The sequence below is a fragment of the Mobula hypostoma genome, chromosome 4, assembly GCF_963921235.1.
Source record: "Mobula hypostoma chromosome 4, sMobHyp1.1, whole genome shotgun sequence".
Classification (NCBI taxonomy): Eukaryota; Metazoa; Chordata; class Chondrichthyes; order Myliobatiformes; family Myliobatidae; genus Mobula; species Mobula hypostoma.
The window spans coordinates 61,824,313-61,843,429 of NC_086100.1; the positions used below are offsets into that span (position 1 = coordinate 61,824,313).

Here is a 19,117-nt window from a genome sequence, read left to right on the forward strand (position 1 = left end):
TATTGTCATGGCAGATGATTCATGAGCACAATTTTTTGGTAGTAGTGGGTGCATCTACAAAGTGGCCAGAGGTGTTCCCAAAAGCCTCCGCTACTGCCTCACGTATTGTTGATGAGTTCAGAAACCTCTTCAAGGACTGCTGTTCCAGAACACTTAGTCAGTGACAATGGACCACAGTTTGTTGTGAAACAGTTACAGTCGTTCTTGAAAATGAAAAAACATTACATCTGTACCGTATGACCCAGCTACAAATGGATTGGTGGAAAGGGTTATCCAGAACCTAAAGAACGCACTGCGAGAATGTCAGAACACACCTTACTGGTACTGAATGAGAATCTCACCAATTTCCTCCTTGCATATCGCAATGCACCACAGTCCACAACCCACAACTCATCAGCTATGCCATCCCTTGCAATCACATTTGGATCTCCTGAAGCCCAAACTCAGAAGGAAAATGCAGGACAATCAGCTGAGACAAATCGAAAGCTTATCAAACAAGGAAGTTCAGTGTTTCACTACTGTCAAAGCAGCCCTGGTGAGGGACTACAGAGGTGATCAAAAGTCAATACTCAGAAAAATTAAGGACAGAACTGGACCACTCTGTTACACAGTGGAGATTGTGTCCGATATCATCTGGAGACAATATATTGATCTGCTAAGGAGAGCAGAGTCAATTGTTAGAGAAAAAGGGTGTGCAGAGCTGGCAGAACCACTTCCTGCAGTCCCACAGTCAACTCCTACAATCATCACAGAGGCTCCAGAAGCTGAGATTGTTTCCCAGCTGCCAAACGGAGTGATTCCCTCTTGTGGGAAGACATTATCCCACAAGAGTAAGTAAACTACCACAGGGATTAAATCTTTATGCCTGAATCGGATAATTTTAAATTTACTATGCTGCAGATGTCAATTTAGTAGTTGTACTATATAGTATACTGATAAATAAGTATACAAGTTAAGATAATTCCATGTTGAGTTGGAGTTTATAGCTAAGCAGGGAGGAGTGTTGTGTATTCAGTATTTCAGGAACATTTGAGTAATATAACTATATAGTTTGATTAAGCATTCGTGTTTGTTTAAATAATTCATTACTAGTTATATATAAAAATATATGAATTGCATATGTCATCACTCCACCAAATCATACGTGCGCACCTCACTTAATGTAAAAACAAAACTAAGATACGTTATTCCCAGACTCCACGTTTTTGCTTTCAATTAGTTTTTTGTCATTATAAAACATAACAAAACTCAGTTAAAGAAGAAAATATACAGCGTGAATTTCTCTACTTCCCTGTAAAGAAAATCATATTCAATGTCCCATTCATTATATGTGAATCAAATTTCAAGCAACTGAAATTCCCAAATGAGTTCTTTCAATGGTATTCTGTTCTTCTCACAGAGCCAAAACACCACCAGCAATATATAGTACAAATTGTGATAATGTAAAATATGACATAAAACTATAAGATATAGGAGCAGAATTAGGCAATTTGGCCCATCAAGTCTGCTCCACCACTTCATCATGGCTGATCCATTTTCCTCTCAAACCCAGTTTCCTGCCTTCTCCCCATGCCCCTTCATGCCCTGATCAATCAAGAATCTATCAACATCTGCCTTAAATATACATAAAGACTTGGCCTCCACAGCTGCCGGTGGCAAAATAAATCATTTTTGTGAACCTCCTTTGAACCCTCTACAGTTTAAGCACACCCTTTCTCAGATAAAGGGCCAAAAACTGCTCACAGTACTCCAAATGAGGCCTCACCAATGCCTTATAAAGTCTCAACATTACATCCTTGCTTTTATACTCTAGTCCTCTTGAAATGAATGCTGACATCTCATTTGCCTTCCACACCATAGACTCAAACTGCAAATCAACCTTTGGGGAATCCTGCACAAGGACTCCCAACCCCTTTGCACCTTGCTTTTTTGATATTTTCTCTCCATTTAGGAAATAGTCAACCCTTTCATTTCTTCTAGCAAAGTGCATGAACATACACTTCCCAACACTGTATTCCATCTGCCATTTCTTTGCCCATTCTCCTAATCTGTCTAAGTCCTTCTGTGGCCTCTCTACTTCCTCAAAACTACCTGCCCCCCCACCTATCTTCATATCGTCTGCAAACATTTCAACAAAGCCATGAATTGTATCATCCAATCATTGACGTATAACGTAAAAAGAATCGGTCCCAACACAGACCCCTGTGGAACACTGGCAGCCAACCAGAAAAGGCACCCTTTATTCCCACGCTTTGCCTCCTCTCAATCGGCCACTGTTTTATCCATGCTAGAATCTTTCCTGTAATACCAAGGGCTCATAGCTTGTTGAGCAGCCTCATGGATCGCATCTGGTCAAAGATCTCTGAAATCCAAGAACACAACATCAATCAATTCTCCTTTGTCTACCTCTTTGTTATTTCTTCAAAGAATTCGAATGGATTCCCTTAAGGAAATCATGCTGACTACAGTCTATTTTGTCATGTGGCTCCAAGTACCCCGAGACCTCATCCTTAACAAACGACCCCATCATCTTCCCAACCACTGAGGTCAGACTAACCGACCTATAGCTTCCTTTTTTCAGCTTCTCTCCCTTCTTGAAGAGTGGAATGATATTTGCAATTTTCCAGTCTGCCAGAACTGTGTCCAATATTTGTCTCTCAATCACCATTACAGCAAGTTGCTTTGTCACTATCAGAGTCATTTGGGGAGTTTGATGTGTATGTATCAGTCGCCGTGCCTCTGACACATCAACAGAAATCATATTTCGAAGTACTTCATAGGGACACCTTAAGGAAGCACCTAGTTAAGGGCAAATCTTGCTTTGTTTATCCAGCCAAACACAATGCCCCTCTGTCCTCTTTGACCTTGTCAGGGCAACTGATCTGTCAGATCATGCCTTTACTCCATAAACCATATTCCAAATTAGCTTTGCAAATATCCATTTTTAACATACAGAGCCAGCTAATCACCGTACTTCAATAAATGGAATCTTGTCAGTTCACAGAACTTTCATATGAAGAATAGGTTTCATATGAAGAATAGGTTACTTGACCGCATCTTGTTTCCCTACTGTTTTAGAGTTTTTGGATGGTTTAGTTGACCATGCAGCATTTCCAAACATACGTCTTCTGTTTCTTTTTAATCAGCTTTTTAAAATTAATCCAAACCATTCACACACTTGCCACCATGATAAATCGTGTTCTGAGTTTTGAATCCAATGTCCTATTTGGTTATGCAACATTTCCAGTAACTGTCTAACACAACACTGACCTATTCAAACTCTTTACACACCTTTGACTTAACCCAATCCTCACAGCCCTCTCTAACACACACCAGTTCTCCAGACATGATAAACAGCAACCATTCTGCCATTCCGTAAATAATCCCTCACTTATCCTTGTGATTGAACTACACCAGCTCCCAATAAATAGGTAAATTTTCATTATGACATATAAACATATCCTGAAACTCGTTCTAAACTGTGCTTACTTACAATTTCCTCTATCCCTTTTTGTCCTTAAATATTAGTTTTCTGACTCAGACTTACAAAGCACTCTTGATCAGCTCTAGCGAGTGAACTCTTAATCATTTTAAGCATATTTACAATGAACTAACTATCTTCTCACAACTTACTTCTTTGCAATGCTTTCAGGGAATCCTCCTAATCTCTCTTTCCTGGCTTGCTGTCTTTCTCTTTGCTTCTGTTTGTAAAGTGCCTCGGGTCATTTTTTTTAAAATTAAAAGTGCTATTTAAATGCAAGTTGCTTAGAACCATCATTTTGAATGAAATTTCTAATTCATTGTCAAATTATGCTCTAACACTTAAAATTGAAATTACAAACCCAAGTCGCAAAACCTAAGATGAAATGATAATATGCTAACCCACTGTGCCATTCGTTCCCTCAAGCAATAGCCTTTAATTAAAATTTTTATTTGAGTGGGATATATTATGTTATTAACTCCTCATATCACAATTTTTCAAAATGCAACTTGCCAAAGAGTGAAAATTCATTCCTTGGTCATCTCAAACTTAAATACACCAGATTAATTATACTGTTGGTATACTCACTTACTACCAACAAGCATGTGTTAAAATTACAGTTTAACGTTGCTTGAGAAAGAAATTTCACAATTTCTATGTAGCAAGTCAGAACAATGTTCAAGAAGATATCAAGATAAATCATCCTTGATCCCTGTCCTTAGTAAAAAAAAATATGGTTTGTATGTCATCTAGCCAGATCTATCCATACACAAGTACATTGAGATAACACAAAGAGAAAACAAAAAGAGAATACAGAATATTGCATTAGAGTTACAGAGAAAGTGCAGCGGTCTTAGATTAATAAAGTGTACAAGCCATGATAAAGTAGATTGAGGGGTCAAGCGTTTATCTCTACTCTATAAAAGTCTGTTCAAGAATCCTATAACAGCAGGATGGAAACGGTCCTTAATCCTGGAGGTAGGTGTAGGTGTTTTCAAGCTATTGTATCCTCTATCTGAAGGAAGGGGGGTGGGTGCAGAAGATGAGAGGATGACAGGATAAGGTGGTCCTTAATTATGGTGGCTGCCATCCCAATGCAGTGGCAAGTGTAGGGTGTCGACAGGCTGCTTTGCATGACAGACTAGGCTGCATTCACAACTCGACAATTTCTTGAAGTATTGGGCAGAGCAACACACACAAAATGTAGGAGGATCTAAACAGGTCAGACAGCATGGATGGGAATAAACCGTCAAAGTTTTGGGCCAAAACTCTTCATCAGGTCTGACAAACTTAGTGATTCTTAAGAAGTTGTACAGGTAAAATGCTGGTGAGTTAGTTCTCCTCAATCTCTGAATAAAAATGCAATTATATAATCGTGGGCTTATCAACAAAACATCAAAGAAAGAGGGTGCCCACCTGATGACCCCAATGACGTACCTGCCCTCCCTCCTTGTCACAACTCCAAACCCACTGCCAACATCGAGAGTGCTGACTTAACATAGGGATTGAAACATCAAGTCCTAGTAGCTCTACTGTTCTACTGATGAGATGAGGAAAAATAACTTAATTTTAATTATCTTTGGAGTAAGAATTTTTTGGTCCCAAAAACTCTTGGGAGGCTGAATTCATGAACATATTCAAAGCTGAGATAAATAAATTTTAAGTCATTTAACAATACTCTTAAGGATTATAGGGATAGAGTAGGAGAGTAGAGTTAAGGAATGTTGAATCAGTCATGACCTTGGTGAAAAGCAGAGCTATGAGGGACCAAATGGAGTTTTCTTGTTTCCATTTCTTACGGCCTTGCATCAAGCAGGAAACTGTACAGGTGTTAACACCAAAACCAGAATTAATTGCATGGGCAGGATGGGCTGAATGGCTTCCTGCTGTACATTAAGCCTCTCATTAAGTGCAGAAACCAGTCCAATTTTAGAACAGATGAAAATATTAATTTAGTCTCACTTTCAGCTTCTAGATGATAGAGTTGCTCTAACTCTGAAGATCCACGAAACAGCAGTTTGCACCTCAAAGGTCCACAAAACAATCGTTTGCACCACAAGAGACCAATTGATCGATCATAACAGGCTCCTAGTTAAAGCAATATGAAGCTAATCACATTTCCTTATGATCCCCGTAGTCCTACAGCTTTCCTTACTTCAAATATTTAATCAAATTTCATTTAAAAGATACTATATTCTGTGTCCTGGTCAAATCCTATGGTAACGCATTCCATGCACTAACAAAACTTCATAGAAAGATTTCATCCTACTCCTCTAGAGATCATTTTAAATTGAATAACTCCTCCTTCACAGAACCAAGCATAGAAATAGAGGCAAACAACAGGAATTCTGCAGATGCTGGAAATTCAAGCAACACACATAAAAGTTGCTGGTGAACGCAGCAGGCCAGGCAGCATCTCTGGGAAGGGGTGCAGTCGACGTTTCAGGCCGAGACCCTTCGTCAGGACTCCTGACAAAGGGTCTCGGCCTGAAACGTTGACTGTACCTCTTCCCAGAGATGCTGTCTGGCCTGCTGCGTTCACCAGCAACTTTTACGTGTGTTGATAGATATAGAGGCAGCAAGATTGACGGACAGCACCTCACTCAATCCCAATGTTATTATTGTTGCTGTGGCACATACAGGAGCACATTACTGGAAATATGATAGAAAAAGCAGCCATATGACCAGAGGTTATGGGAACTAATCTTAAACATGAGAAATCCTGCAGATGCTCGGAATCCAAAGCAACATCCACAAACTGCTGGAGGAACTCAGCAGGTCCGGCAGTATCAATGGAAATGAATAAACAGCCAACATTTCAGGCAGAGACCCTTCTTCGGGAACTAACCTTTTTATTTCCTGAAGAATAAAAATCAAAGAACTTTTTCCACCAACTTATATATTTTGCAAGAAATTGCTTGATTTAAGTAAACCCATGAAGATGGGTGAAATGGACTTTGTCACATTGCACACCACCTGCCTGATTGCAATTCAAGCCACATTCTTTGGTGAAAGTGTCAGTAGATGCTTATGTCAAGAGCAAGCATACCCTTGTCCTTTATCTACATGCACATACTTTCCAGTGGCTGTCCAGTTAATTCCAAATCCTGCCTCCTTAATTTGGGGGTCACTGAAATGTATTTCATTACCCTCCTATTACTAGTACTAGTTAACATTGTCCTCTACTCGCCGATGTGCTTGCCCTTCATCAACTTGGGAAGGTGGGAAAAAGGCTTAAATATTTTGAACATTTTTGTTTTGTGTGGATTTTGTTTACAGGTCGGGGGAAAAAAATCAGTTTTCATTAAAGGAAAGTATGATATTGTGGGGTAAAACAAGCAAAATACTGCAGACTCTTACTTAATAGGATCATTTCCTATTGGTTGCATACATTCTACCATCTTTAGAGTAAGGGGGAAACATAAATATGAATGAGACGCAGAATTTGGACTCAGAAGACCTTGCTTTGTTTGCCGCAAGCTTGTTTACACTGCTGCCTCTGTTCAGCTGAGAGACAGCCATTTGTTCTGTGTGCGTTCATCCAAATAATCCAAGCATAATCACTACTTTCCCTCAAGCTGAACTCATTTTCTAAATTTGAGGTGCAGATTTTGATATAGGTGAAGAAGAGGTTATCCCTTTAATCTTCTGTTTCCAGATCTTAACACAGAAAAAGAACTTTCTGCACTGATCTGGCTTTTTTGACCAGATTCACTGCTCCAGAAAGTTGTAATGAATTCACAATATTCTTATATCCATGCATTAATGCTTTCCTGCAATTTTTGTATTATGTTTATTTAAAGGGAAAATATGTAAGTATGAAATATTGGAGGTTTTTTGATGAAAAATATATTCCCAGCATCACTGGTGTGATAGCCACACTTTATAGCCCTAATATTGAACAGTCAAAAATTCAAAGAAATCCCAAACTGACACTCATGACTTACTTACAATTAATTGCATATAACATTAAAGGAATAGACATAAATGTGATTCATGCAGATACTCATTTTAGCATTCCATGAAACACTTATGAATTGCATCCAAAGCCCTACCTGGATGTCCATTTTTAATGTTTGTCACCAGCTGCACAAGGAGTTTTCACATTCATGCCTAAGTTTGCCTTCCACTTCGTTTTGTGTCCAGTTGAGGATTAACTTATAAGCATATAGACTTTTTATAATCTTGTATCGCTTTAAGGTTTTCTGAGCCCTAGCTTCTGGAGTCTTTCCCAAATATATTAAGGCTCCAATGTGTTGAGTGGATCAGCATAATCCGTCTATTAATCTCCCCCTTCTTTTGGCTTTGAATATGTATTAACCTTGTGCATCAAGTGACTAAAAATAGATTCCATACTTGATGCATGTGACACAACGAAATGAAGCAAGATAGCAAGGAATACAGGAAGGGCAGAGGTCACATAATGGACTTACAGGAGTTCTGACAGGAACTGAAACGAGGATAAGCTTTTCCTCCCATTCACAAACTACTGTATATTATTTTCAAAAATGTACTTGTTAGGTGCACTTGAACAAAAGAAAATAAGAAGCAAACTGCTGAAAGAACTTAGCACGTCCAGCATTGAGTACGGAGGGAAAGGAATTGTTAACATTTTAGGTCCCTGCTTATCACCCTCCAGCTGTCTGCACCTTCACTCATCTGCCTCTTTCCTATTTTACCATGTTTGTTTTTATAGTTCGCCAAAGGGCCATTTCTGTGCAGTACTGTATATGAAATGTTAAATACTAGAGGGCATAGTTTAAAGGTTAGAGGGGGAAAGTAGAAATGCGATGTGCAAGGCAACTTTTTTTGCATGTCGAAGTAATGTCTGAAACATGCTGCTGGGGAGGTGATATTAGCAGCAATGTTTAAAAGGCTGGATGAGATGGAATTAGTTTAATTTGGCATCAGGGTCAGCAAAGACATGGTGGGCAAAGTTCCCTTCCTTGCACTGCACTATTCTATGTTCTACCCCTCACTCACCCCTGCCCCTGTCTCTCGTCTCCACGACTCTCACTCCTCCAGCCCTGCTGGTATTTTGGCCCATCATCCCTCACTTCTCCTCAGTCCACCTATCACCTACTAGCTCCTGTCTCACTCTTCTCCCTCTGCTCTCTATACCACTTTTAGCTCCAGCTTCCAGCACCTGTGGCCTTGTGTCTCCATGGAAAGTAAGGCTTTGCACAGCTTTTAAGCTTTAGATTTTTTTCTGACTTTACCACTGCATCAAAGAAACCAAACACTGCCAATTTACGTACAGCAAAAGTTTATACCATGAGGAAAAACCTCAAAACCATTTTATTGATCATTTTGGGGAAATTATCACCAAATTAAACTTTACCACATTAACCACAAATGCAATTTAAATACATGCTTGCTTAATCTCACCTTGTCCAAACCAATATTATACAACACAACTCGTATTTGACACATCCATCAGTTTAAGGAGACTAAATTAAGACCATAAGACAAAGGAGCAGAAGCCAGCCACTCAGCCCATTGAGTCTGCTCTGCCATTTTATCATGAGCTGATCCATTCTCCCATTTAGTCCCACTCCCCTGCCTTCTCACCATAACCTCTGATGCCCTGGCTACTCAGATACCTATCAATCTCCGCCTTAAATACACACAATGACTTGACCTCCACTGCCGCCCGTGGCAACAGATTCCACAGACTTACCACCCTCTGGCTAAAAAAGTTTCTTCGTACCTCTGTTCTGAATGGGCACCCTTCAATCCTTAATTCATGCCCTCTTGTATTAGACTCCCCCATCATGGGAAACAACATTGCCACATCCACTCTGTCCCTGCTGTTCAACATCTGAAATGTTTCTATGAGGTCCCCCCTCATTCTTCTAAACTCCAAGGAGTACAGTCCAAGAGCAGTCAAACGTTCCTCATATGTTAACCCGCTCATTCCCGGAATCACTCTAGTAAATCTTCTCTGAACCCTCTCCAATGTCAGCACATCCTTTCTTAAATAAGGAGCCCACAGTACTACAAGTGAGATCTTACCAGTGCCTTATTGAGCCTCAACATCACATCTCTGCTCCTATACTCTATTCCTCTAGAAATGAATGCCAACTTTGCATTCACCTTCTTCACCACCGACTCAACCTGGGAGGTTACCCTTAAGGGTATCCTGCATGACGACTCCCAGGTCCCGTTGCATCTCAGAACTTTGAATTCTCTCCCCATTTAAATAATAGTCTGCCCGTTTATTTCTTCTACCAAAGTGCATAACCATACACTTTCCAACATTGTATTTCATTTGCCACTTCTTTGCCCATTCTCCCAATCTATCCAAGTCTCTCTGCAGACTCTCTGTTTCCTCAGCACTTCCGGCCCCTCCACCTATCTTTGTATCATCAGCAAACTTAGCCACAGAGCCATCTATTCCATAATCCAAATCGTTGATGTACAATGTAAAAAGAAGCGGCCCCAACATGGACCCCTGTGGAACACCACTGGTAACCGGCAGCCAACCAGAATGGGATCCCGTTATTCCCACTCTCTGTTTCCTGCCAATCAGCCAACACTCTATCCACGTATGTAACTTTCCTGTAATTCCATGGGCTCTTATCTTGTTTAGCAGCCTCATGTGCGGCACCTTGTCAAAGGCCTTCTGAAAATCCAAATACACAACATCCACTGCATCTCCCTTGTCTAGCCTACTTGTAATTTCCTCAAAAAATTGCAATAGGTTTGTCAGGTAGGATTGTCCTTTAAGGAAACCATGCTGTGTTCTGCCTATCTTGTCATATGCCTCCAGGTACTCCCTAACCTCATCCTTGACAATCGACTCCACCAACTTCCTAACCACCGATGTCAAGCTAACAGGTCTATAATTTCCTTTTCGCTTCCTTGCCCCCTTCTTAAATAGCGAAGTGACATTTACAATCTTCCAGTCCTCCGGAACCATGCCAGGACCTACTGACTTTGGAAGATCATTGCTAATGCCTCCGCAATCGCCACAGCTACTTCCTTCAGAACACGAGGGTGCATTCCATCTGGTCCGGGAGATTTATCTACCCTTAGACTATTTAGCTTCCTGAGTACTTCCTCTGTCGTAAATGTGACTGCGCACACTTCTCTTCCCTGCCACCCTTGAGTATCCAGAATATTGCTGATGTCTTCCTCTGTGAAGACTGATGCAAAATACTCGTTCAGTTCCTCCACCATCTCCTTATCTCACATTACAATTTCTCCAGCATCATTTTCTATCGGTCCTATATCTACACTCACTTGTCTTTTACTCTTTATATACTTGAAAAAGCTTTTAGTATCCTGTTTGATATTATTTGCCAGATTCCTTTCACAGTTCATCTTTTCCCTCGTAATCACCTTCCCAGTTTCCTTTCGTAAGGTTTTAAAAAACTTCCCACTCCTCTGTCTTCCCACTAATTTTTGCTTCCTTGTATGCTCTTTCTTTTGCTTTAACTTTGGCTTTGACTTCTCTTGTCAGCCACAGTTGCATCCTTTCTCTATTCGAAAATTTCTTCTTCTTTGGAACATACCTGTCTTGCGCCTTCCTCACTTCTCGCATAAACTCCAGCCACTGCTGCTCTGCCGTACTTCCCGTCAGTGTCCCTTTCCACTCAACTTTGGCCAGTTCCTCTCTCATGCCATTGTGATTTCCTGTACTCCACTGAAATACTGACACATCAGATTTCGGCTTCTCTTTCTCAAATTTCACAGTGAACTCAATAATTTTATGATCACTGCCTCCTAAGGGTTCCTTCACCTCAATCTCTCTAATCACTTCTGGTTGATTACACAATATCCAATCCAGTACAGCCGATCCCCTAGTGGGCTCAACAACAAGCTGTTCTAAAAAGCCATCTCACAGACAATTCTACAAATTCTCTCTCTTGAGATCCAGTGCCGACCTGATTTTCCCAATCCACTCGCATGTTAAAACCCCCACAATTATCATAACACTGCCCTTCTGACAAGCCTTTCTATTTCCTGTTGTAATTTGTAGTCCACATCACTGCAGCTGTTAGGAGGCCTGTATATAACTGCCATCAGGGTCCTTTCACCCCTGCGATTTCTTAGCTCAACCCATAAAGATTCTGCACCTTCAGATCCTATATCACCTCTTGCTAATGATTTAATATCATTTCTTACCCATAAAGCCATGCCACCCCCTCTGCCTTCCTGCCTATCCTTCCGATACACCATGTATCCTTGGGACGTTCAGCTCCCAGAGACATGCATCCTTTAACCACGTCTCAGTGATGGCCACAATATCATACCTGCCAATCTGTAGCTGTACAACAAGATCATCCACCTTATTCCTTATGCTGCGTGCATTTAAGTATAACACCTTAAGTCCAGTATTTGGTACTTTTTGCTTTGATTGCACTGCAACTCATCCCAATAGCTGCAAACTTGCCCCATCACCTGCCTGAACTTCCTGACATCTTTACTGCTCACCATCTTAGATTTATTTCTGTTTTCCCCCTCCTCTGCTCTATCATTCTGGTTCCCATCCCTCTGCCAAATTAGTTTAAAACCTCCCTAACAGCTCTATTAAACCTTCCCGCCAGGATATTGGTCCCCTTCAGGTTCAGGTGTAACCCGTCCTTTTTGAACAGGTCATACTTCCCCCAGAAGAGATTCTAATGATCCAAGAATCTGAAGCCCTGCCCCCTGCACCAGTCTCTCAGCCACGCATTCATCTGCCTGTTCCTACTATTCTTGCCCTCACTAGCACATGGCACAGGTAGCAATCCTGAGATTACTACCCTGGAGGTCCTGCTTCTCAGCTTCCTTCCTAACTCCCTGAATACTCTCTTCAGGACCTCCTCCCTTTTCCTATCTATGTCATTGGTACCAACATGTACCAAGATAGCTGGCTGCTCGCCCTCTCCCTTCAGAATATTCTGGACCCGATCCGAGACATCCCATCACGTGGCACCTGGGAGGCAACACACCATGCGGGTATCTCTATCAGGCTCACAGAATCTCCTGTCTGCTCCCCTGACTATGGAATCCCCTATAACTACCGCATTGCTCTTCTCCCTCCTTCCCTCCTTCACAACACCGCCAGACTCAGTGCCAGAGACCCAGTCACCGTGGCTGTCCCCTGTCAGGTCATCCCCTCAACAGCATCCAAAATGAGATACTTGTGGCTGAGGGGGGCAGCTACAGGTGTGCTCCCCACAATCCAGGCATTTTCCTTCCCTCTCCTGACAGTCACCCAGTTTTCTGACCCCTGTAGCCTAGGGATGACTACCTCCCTGTAGCTCCTGTCTATCACCTCTTCACTTTCTCTAATAAGCAGTAGGTCATCAAACTGCTGCTCCAGATCCCCAACACGGTCTCTGAGGAGCTGCATCTCGGTGTACCTGGCGCAGAGGTAGCCATCAGGGAGGCTGGAGGTCACCCAGGATTCCCACATCTGACACCCTGAACAAAGCACTAACCCTGCAGGCATGATACCTAATTCTACAGGGATGAAACAAGGAAAAATAAGTCTACTCACCTACTTACCTCGCCAAACACACAAACTTTTTAAACCATTAGCTCGTACCGTTAGCTTTGCCAGCCCTGCTCTTCCTCTGTCTGTCCAGGCTGATTCGCCGGCAAGGGGAGAAAAAGAGTTGGTGCCTCTCTCGCCTCTTCCTGTTACTGCCTAAGCCTGTTGAGCTAAAGCCCTACAATCTGATGCCACTCACTCTGCTGCCCGCTCTGACCGCTGCCCACTGTGTAGTGTGGTCTCCTTTTTAAACTCTCCACACTGCCCTGTCTACGTCACGTGCTTGCGCAGTCTCATCCTTCTTGTACTCGAAGAAGTTTTTTAAAAAAACTGCCTTCCTTCAGAATTTAGCTCTCACGCCGCCTTTCATGTCCCGATCCAAAAAATTAACTTCAAATTTAGGCAAAATGAACTGCAAACAAGATCCACTGCCTAGAACATTTGACACAATCTGAAGCAATCATTGTCTATTCTATTTTGGTGAGTGACCACAGTTTAACATATAAATTTTAACTTGCTGGGCTTTGCATCATTTTCATCATTCATAATAATTGCTTTGAATGGCATTGTTTATGGAGTAGAAACATTATCTTACTTGTTCTAAATTCATACATCTCTGTGACATGTTACAAATCAAAATATACTCAGTACATCATGACAGCTCTTACCAGTCACTGCACCTGTTATTGCTCAATAAACTCTTTCAGTACCACTCTATTCTACAAACGTTTGTATATTAATACCATTTTATTTCTAGTTCCAGAAATTGAGATAAGTAATAAATTACATGGGCATTCATTTTGCAGAGAAAATGCTCTATTTCATGAACAACTATTGCCAGGAATATAGTGTGAACTCCCTAAATATAAAAAATGATATAACTGCCAAGACATAGCCGGACCTTTCTTCACAGAAGCCTTAAGTGATCAGCAGACAATTTTTAAAAAATTATGTTGTGTCTTTTCTTAAATTCCCGCAGCCAGCTTGCTGAATATTCACAATTACTTTCAATTTACAGTTCATGACAGATCTTGCTTGTTTCATGATCAGTGTACCATTAAGCGGCATATGTTCACTCTGACTCTGTCAAATCCACTTTGTCAATACACGATTGAGATCTTCATTTTTTGCTTTGTGCAATGTGCATCTATTTTTCATTAACTTCTGTTCATTACATATGTAAAGTCACTTCTCAGAACTGTCTGTGGTGCACAGAGTTCTGCACATCACCTGGGAACCTTCCCAGCACCTGGTGGAATTTTCCATTTGTGACGTCATGTCAGCACTCAAAAAACACATCGGGTTTTGGAGGTTTTTGGATTTTGGAATTTTGGATAAGGGTTACTTAACCTGTATTATGAGTCTAATATTTAATTAAGTCATAGACTTGCATAATAAGAGAGTAATAGAGCACAGAAATAGGCTCATTAGCCCACTGATTCTGCATTTATTCATCATAATTATGCAAACAACATCAAGGTGCATTTTTCTGATTTCAGAATAAAATCACTTTACACCTTTTTATTAATGGTAAGCATCTGCATACATTTTCAACTTATTAATTGTATTATGCCAGAACAAAAGGAATTTGGCAATGTACCATTTCACTATTAGAGAAACAAGGTCATAATATTCAAACTAGTTGGCACAGTGCTGAGGGCTGAAGGGGCTGTTCCTTAGCTCTACGGTTCCTGTTCCAACAGTAAATCGTTTGCTTGACACACCAGACCCCAGGCATTAATCTGTGTTATCGTTACCACTGTGATACTTGGAAACAAAAACTATAAATCACAAAGTTCTTATTTGTGTAAAGGGTTGAACATAACTAAATGATTTCAATTTGGTCAAAATCTAAATATTACATGATGAGCCTGAATTAATTCAATTTCTATTACTTTACATTCAAGATTCAAAAGAACACACGGCTGTTATTCTTTGGATAATTTTCCTTCCCTTTCTACCATCTCTAGCACTAACAATACTTATAAGATTACTGAGATGTTCCTTTGCAACAGGCAAAATTTGTTCATGCCAGTGATTCTACTAAGGTACACAAAACAGAGCAGTTCAGATCCCATTAGTGTTCTTCATTGCTTCTTAGAATTTCTGGAGGCTAAATTGAAAAGCTTCTGAAAGTGGGTGATGAGATAGTGATATCCAATTAACCTTCAATCATTGGTTGTAATGCTGGCTATGCACCAGCTTCATGTTGCTTGCCTATTGCGGAATCATTACATAGTGCTAAATTCACCGTATATTGTTTTCATGTCAGGTTCAGGACAGCTATTACCCCTCAGCCATAAGGCTCTTAAACCAAAGGGGATATCTTCACTCAATTTCACTTGCCCCATCACTGAAATGTTTCCACAACCTATGTACTCACTTTCAAGGACTCTTCATCTCATGCTCTCAATATTTATTATTTATTATTAATATTTCTATCTTTTTGTATTTGCACAGTTTGTCGTCTTTTGCGCACTGGTTGAAGGCCCAAGCTGGTACAGGCTTTCATTGATCCCATTATGACTATTATTCTATTATGAATTTACTGAGCATGTCTACAAGAAAACGAATCTCAGGGTCGTATATGGTGACATATGTACTCTGATAATAAATTTACTTTGAACTTTGAACAAAAGGGGCCAAATATCATGTGACTAGTGCCAATTGAAGCTAGCTGGCACAAATTACAGCCAACCTTGGTACTCCCAGATATCTGAAACTCACTCAGTCTTGGGAAACCTTGAAGAACAGCGCCACAAAAGGGAGACATGGCTTCAAAATCTTTGGACGTGGCATTAAAGGTCTTCGCAAAGAAGCAGAAAATAAGAATGATGTTGGAGTGGGCCAGGGTTAGAGTAGGAGACTTTGGCTCAACATCCTCTGCTGTTTACAGCAAAGGCTAAGGGTTCTTCTGCTTCGTTATGGAATCATTTATTTTGATTATAAAACTTAGGCTTGATAGGTTACAAGCAAAAGTATAACAACCTTGGTGAGAAGAGACTGCAAAAATGACCTAGGTGACTGAGAAACTCAAAGGTTTCAGAAAGAAGGAGCAAGTAAGTGCTGGTAAGCTTTTTTTGTTGTTGTCTATAAATCCTTGGGCCTTAATTCAGTGTAGGCAGGATGATCATTAGGGTGATGGAATACTCCTCCTGTAAGATGTGAGATTTCAGAGTACACAACAGTCTCCCAAATGACTACATCTGCAGGAAGTGCATCCGACTTCAGCTCCTCACTGACCAGGTAAAGAAACAAGAGACAGAACTAGGAAAGAGACTGGCATGGATAGCAGAGTGGCTGACACACAGGAGGCAGTGAGTAGGAATAAAAGAGGCCTTTTCTAGTTGGTTGCCTGATGGAATATCTCTCAGGTTATTGAGAGAGGCAAGAGAAGAGATATCTGGCGCCTTGACCAATATCCTTGTGTCCTCTCTAGCCAGTGGTGATGTGTCAGTGGACCGGTGAGTAGCTAATGTTGTTCCATTTATTGGGAAGGGAACAACATTAATTGGGATGGGAGGTTCATGCAGAAGATTAAGATTCATGGGATTCATGGTAAATTGTAAGTAGGGTGCCATGCACAATTCTGATTTGATGGAGACAGACGTGAGAAGCACAGAGGAACATGTGGAGAAACTTCTGAAATGCCCGGTTCGCTGCCGCTGCTACTGCGCGATAGAGAATCTCTGGAGAGAAGGCCCCAAAATCCCTGGCTTTGCCTGCTGCTGGCGACCGAGGCTGGGGTCGAAGTGTTCGGCAGAGATGGTGCACGGTACTTGGTGTCGGAGGGCTGGTTGGAGACTCGAAGTTTTCGGACGACTCAGAGTCGTACTGTGGTCGGGCACGGCAGGGAGAGTTTTCTTCCTTCTCCCGTCTGCGTGAGATGTGGGACTTTCAAGAGACTTTCAATTTTTTTTTACTGTGGCCATGGCCAGTTCTTCATCAAGTTATGGTATTGTTGCACTGTTGTAACTATATGTTATAATTATGTGGTTTTTGTTAGTTTTTCAGTCTTGGTCTGCCCTGTGTTTCTGTGCTATCACACTCTGGTGTATGCATTACTAAATGACAATAAAAGAGAACTGCGTGTCCTCATAATCTAATCTAATCTAATCTAAATTGGCCATTTGGATTCAGAACTGGCTTGTCCATAGAAGACAGAGGGTGGTAATCAAATGGGACTTATTCTACCACGATTAGTCTGTGATTAGTGGTGTTCTGCAGGGATCTGTACTGGAACCTCTGCTGTTTGTGATGTACTGTATATAAATGATCCAGTTGAAAACGTAGATTAGATTAGATTCAACTTTATTGTCATTGTGCCGAGTACAGATATAAAGCCAATGAAATGCAGTTAGCATCTAACCAGAAATGCAAAGAATAGTGTTACTTAAAAAATAACTGCGAATAAAAAGTAAGTGCTACAGCACACAAATATAAAAATACTGAGACAGTACAATATGGGTGCAATACTGCTCAGTGCTGTGATGTGAGGTTCAGCAGGGTCACAGTCTCAGGGAAGAAGCTCTTCCTGTGCCTGCTGGTGCAGGAGCGGCGGCTCCTGTAGCACCTACTGGATGGGAGGAGAGTAAAAAGTAAGAAGTCCATGATGCATCCTTGATAGTGCTTTTCGCCCTGCCCAGGCAGCGTTTATGGTAGATGTTCTCAATGGTAGGCAATTGGGTGCCGATAATCCACTGGGCAGTTTTCACCACAAGCTGGAGTGCTTTGTGGTCGGATACGGGACAATCGCCATACCACACTGAGATGCAGTTGGTGAGTATGAGCATACTAAGCTAGGTTACTAAGTTTGCAGATGATACGAAGATTGGCAAAGAATACAGTGGGACATAGATGAGTTGCAGATATGGGCGGAGAAATGGCAAATGGAGTTTAACCAGGCCAACCATGAAGTGTTGCACCTTTGTAGGTCAAATATAGACAGTACACTATTCAGTGTTGATGAGCAGAGGGATCTTAGGGTCCAAATTCATAGCTCCCTGAATGTGGCTACAGAGGTTGACAGGGTGGTTAAGAAGGCATACGGCATATTTGCCTTTATCAGTCAAGGCACTGAGTTCAAAAGTCAGCAAGTTATGTTGCAGCATTATAAAACTCTAGTAACGCTGCATCTAGAGTATTCCATACAGTTTTAGTCTTCCCATTACAGGTGTCCCCCGCTTCTCGAACGTTCGCTTTATGAAACCTCGCTGTTATGAAAGACCTACATTAGTTCCTGTTTTCCCTAACAGAAGGCGTTTTCACTGTTACAAAAAAAGGCAGCACACACCCCAAGCAGCCAAGCTCCTCCCCCAGAACTGCATTCTCGCCGGCATTGCTTAAACATGTGCCTGTGAGCAGCCGTTAGCAAGATGAGTTCAAAGGTATCGGTAAAGCCTAGAAGAGCTCATAAGGGTGTTACACTTAATTAAGCGTTTCGATCGTGGTGAACGAAGTAAGGACAAAGTGAGTTTGGCTTGTGGAAGTTGACGAAGATGATGTCGAAGAGGTTTTGGCATCCCATGACCAAGAACTGATAGATGAAGAGCTGATGCAATTGGAAGAGGAAAGGATAACAATCGAAACCGAATGCAGTAGCGAATGTACCAAAAGTGAAGTCGTCCAGGAACTGAACGTGAAGCAACTGCGTGAGATTTTGGCTGTAATGTTTGCAGAAAAGTACGACTTTAATTTTGAAAGAGTACGTAGGTTTAGGGCAAATTTGCAGGATGGTTTAAGTCAGGGGTCCCCAACCTTTTCTGCACTGCGGACCGGTTTCATATTGACAATATTCTTGCGGACCGGCCGACCCTGGTGGGTGGGGGGGGCGCGGGTATGGTTGCCAACGGACAAGAGTAGCAGTCAAATACATTGTGTTTACACCGAAAAAGACTACAATGACCATGAAGCCCTGCGCGGGCACCAGTACGCATGCATGTCGTGACCTGCCGATTTTCTTTCCCCTGCAAATCCTTTTTGGCGATTCTGTTCGGGGGGGGGTATTAATCACGACCGGAATATAGGTGATAAGTGGCTAATATGCTCAATTTCGTTTCTAAAAGGGTTTATCTAACGAATTTAATATTAAACACACAGCGCATATTTTCCTCGCATGAATATAGTGATAAGTCAATTATCAGGGGAGCTTG

General features: G+C 41.4%; 1 protein-coding gene across 7 annotated transcripts in view; it reads right to left on the minus strand.

The window, feature by feature from the left end:
- schip1 (schwannomin interacting protein 1) overlaps positions 1 to 19,117 on the minus strand; it is a 212,651-nt gene that overhangs the window by 138,800 nt on the left and 54,734 nt on the right. The window contains exon 1 of one of the 7 annotated variants that reach the window (XM_063045860.1): positions 7,537 to 7,759. The exons of the other annotated variants lie outside the window; for them this stretch is intronic. Coding sequence (XP_062901930.1) covers positions 7,537 to 7,548 — 12 coding nt within the window. The 5' untranslated portion in view covers positions 7,549 to 7,759. Of the gene's footprint in view, positions 1 to 7,536; positions 7,760 to 19,117 lie in introns of those variants that run through there. 7 annotated transcript variants of the gene reach the window in all.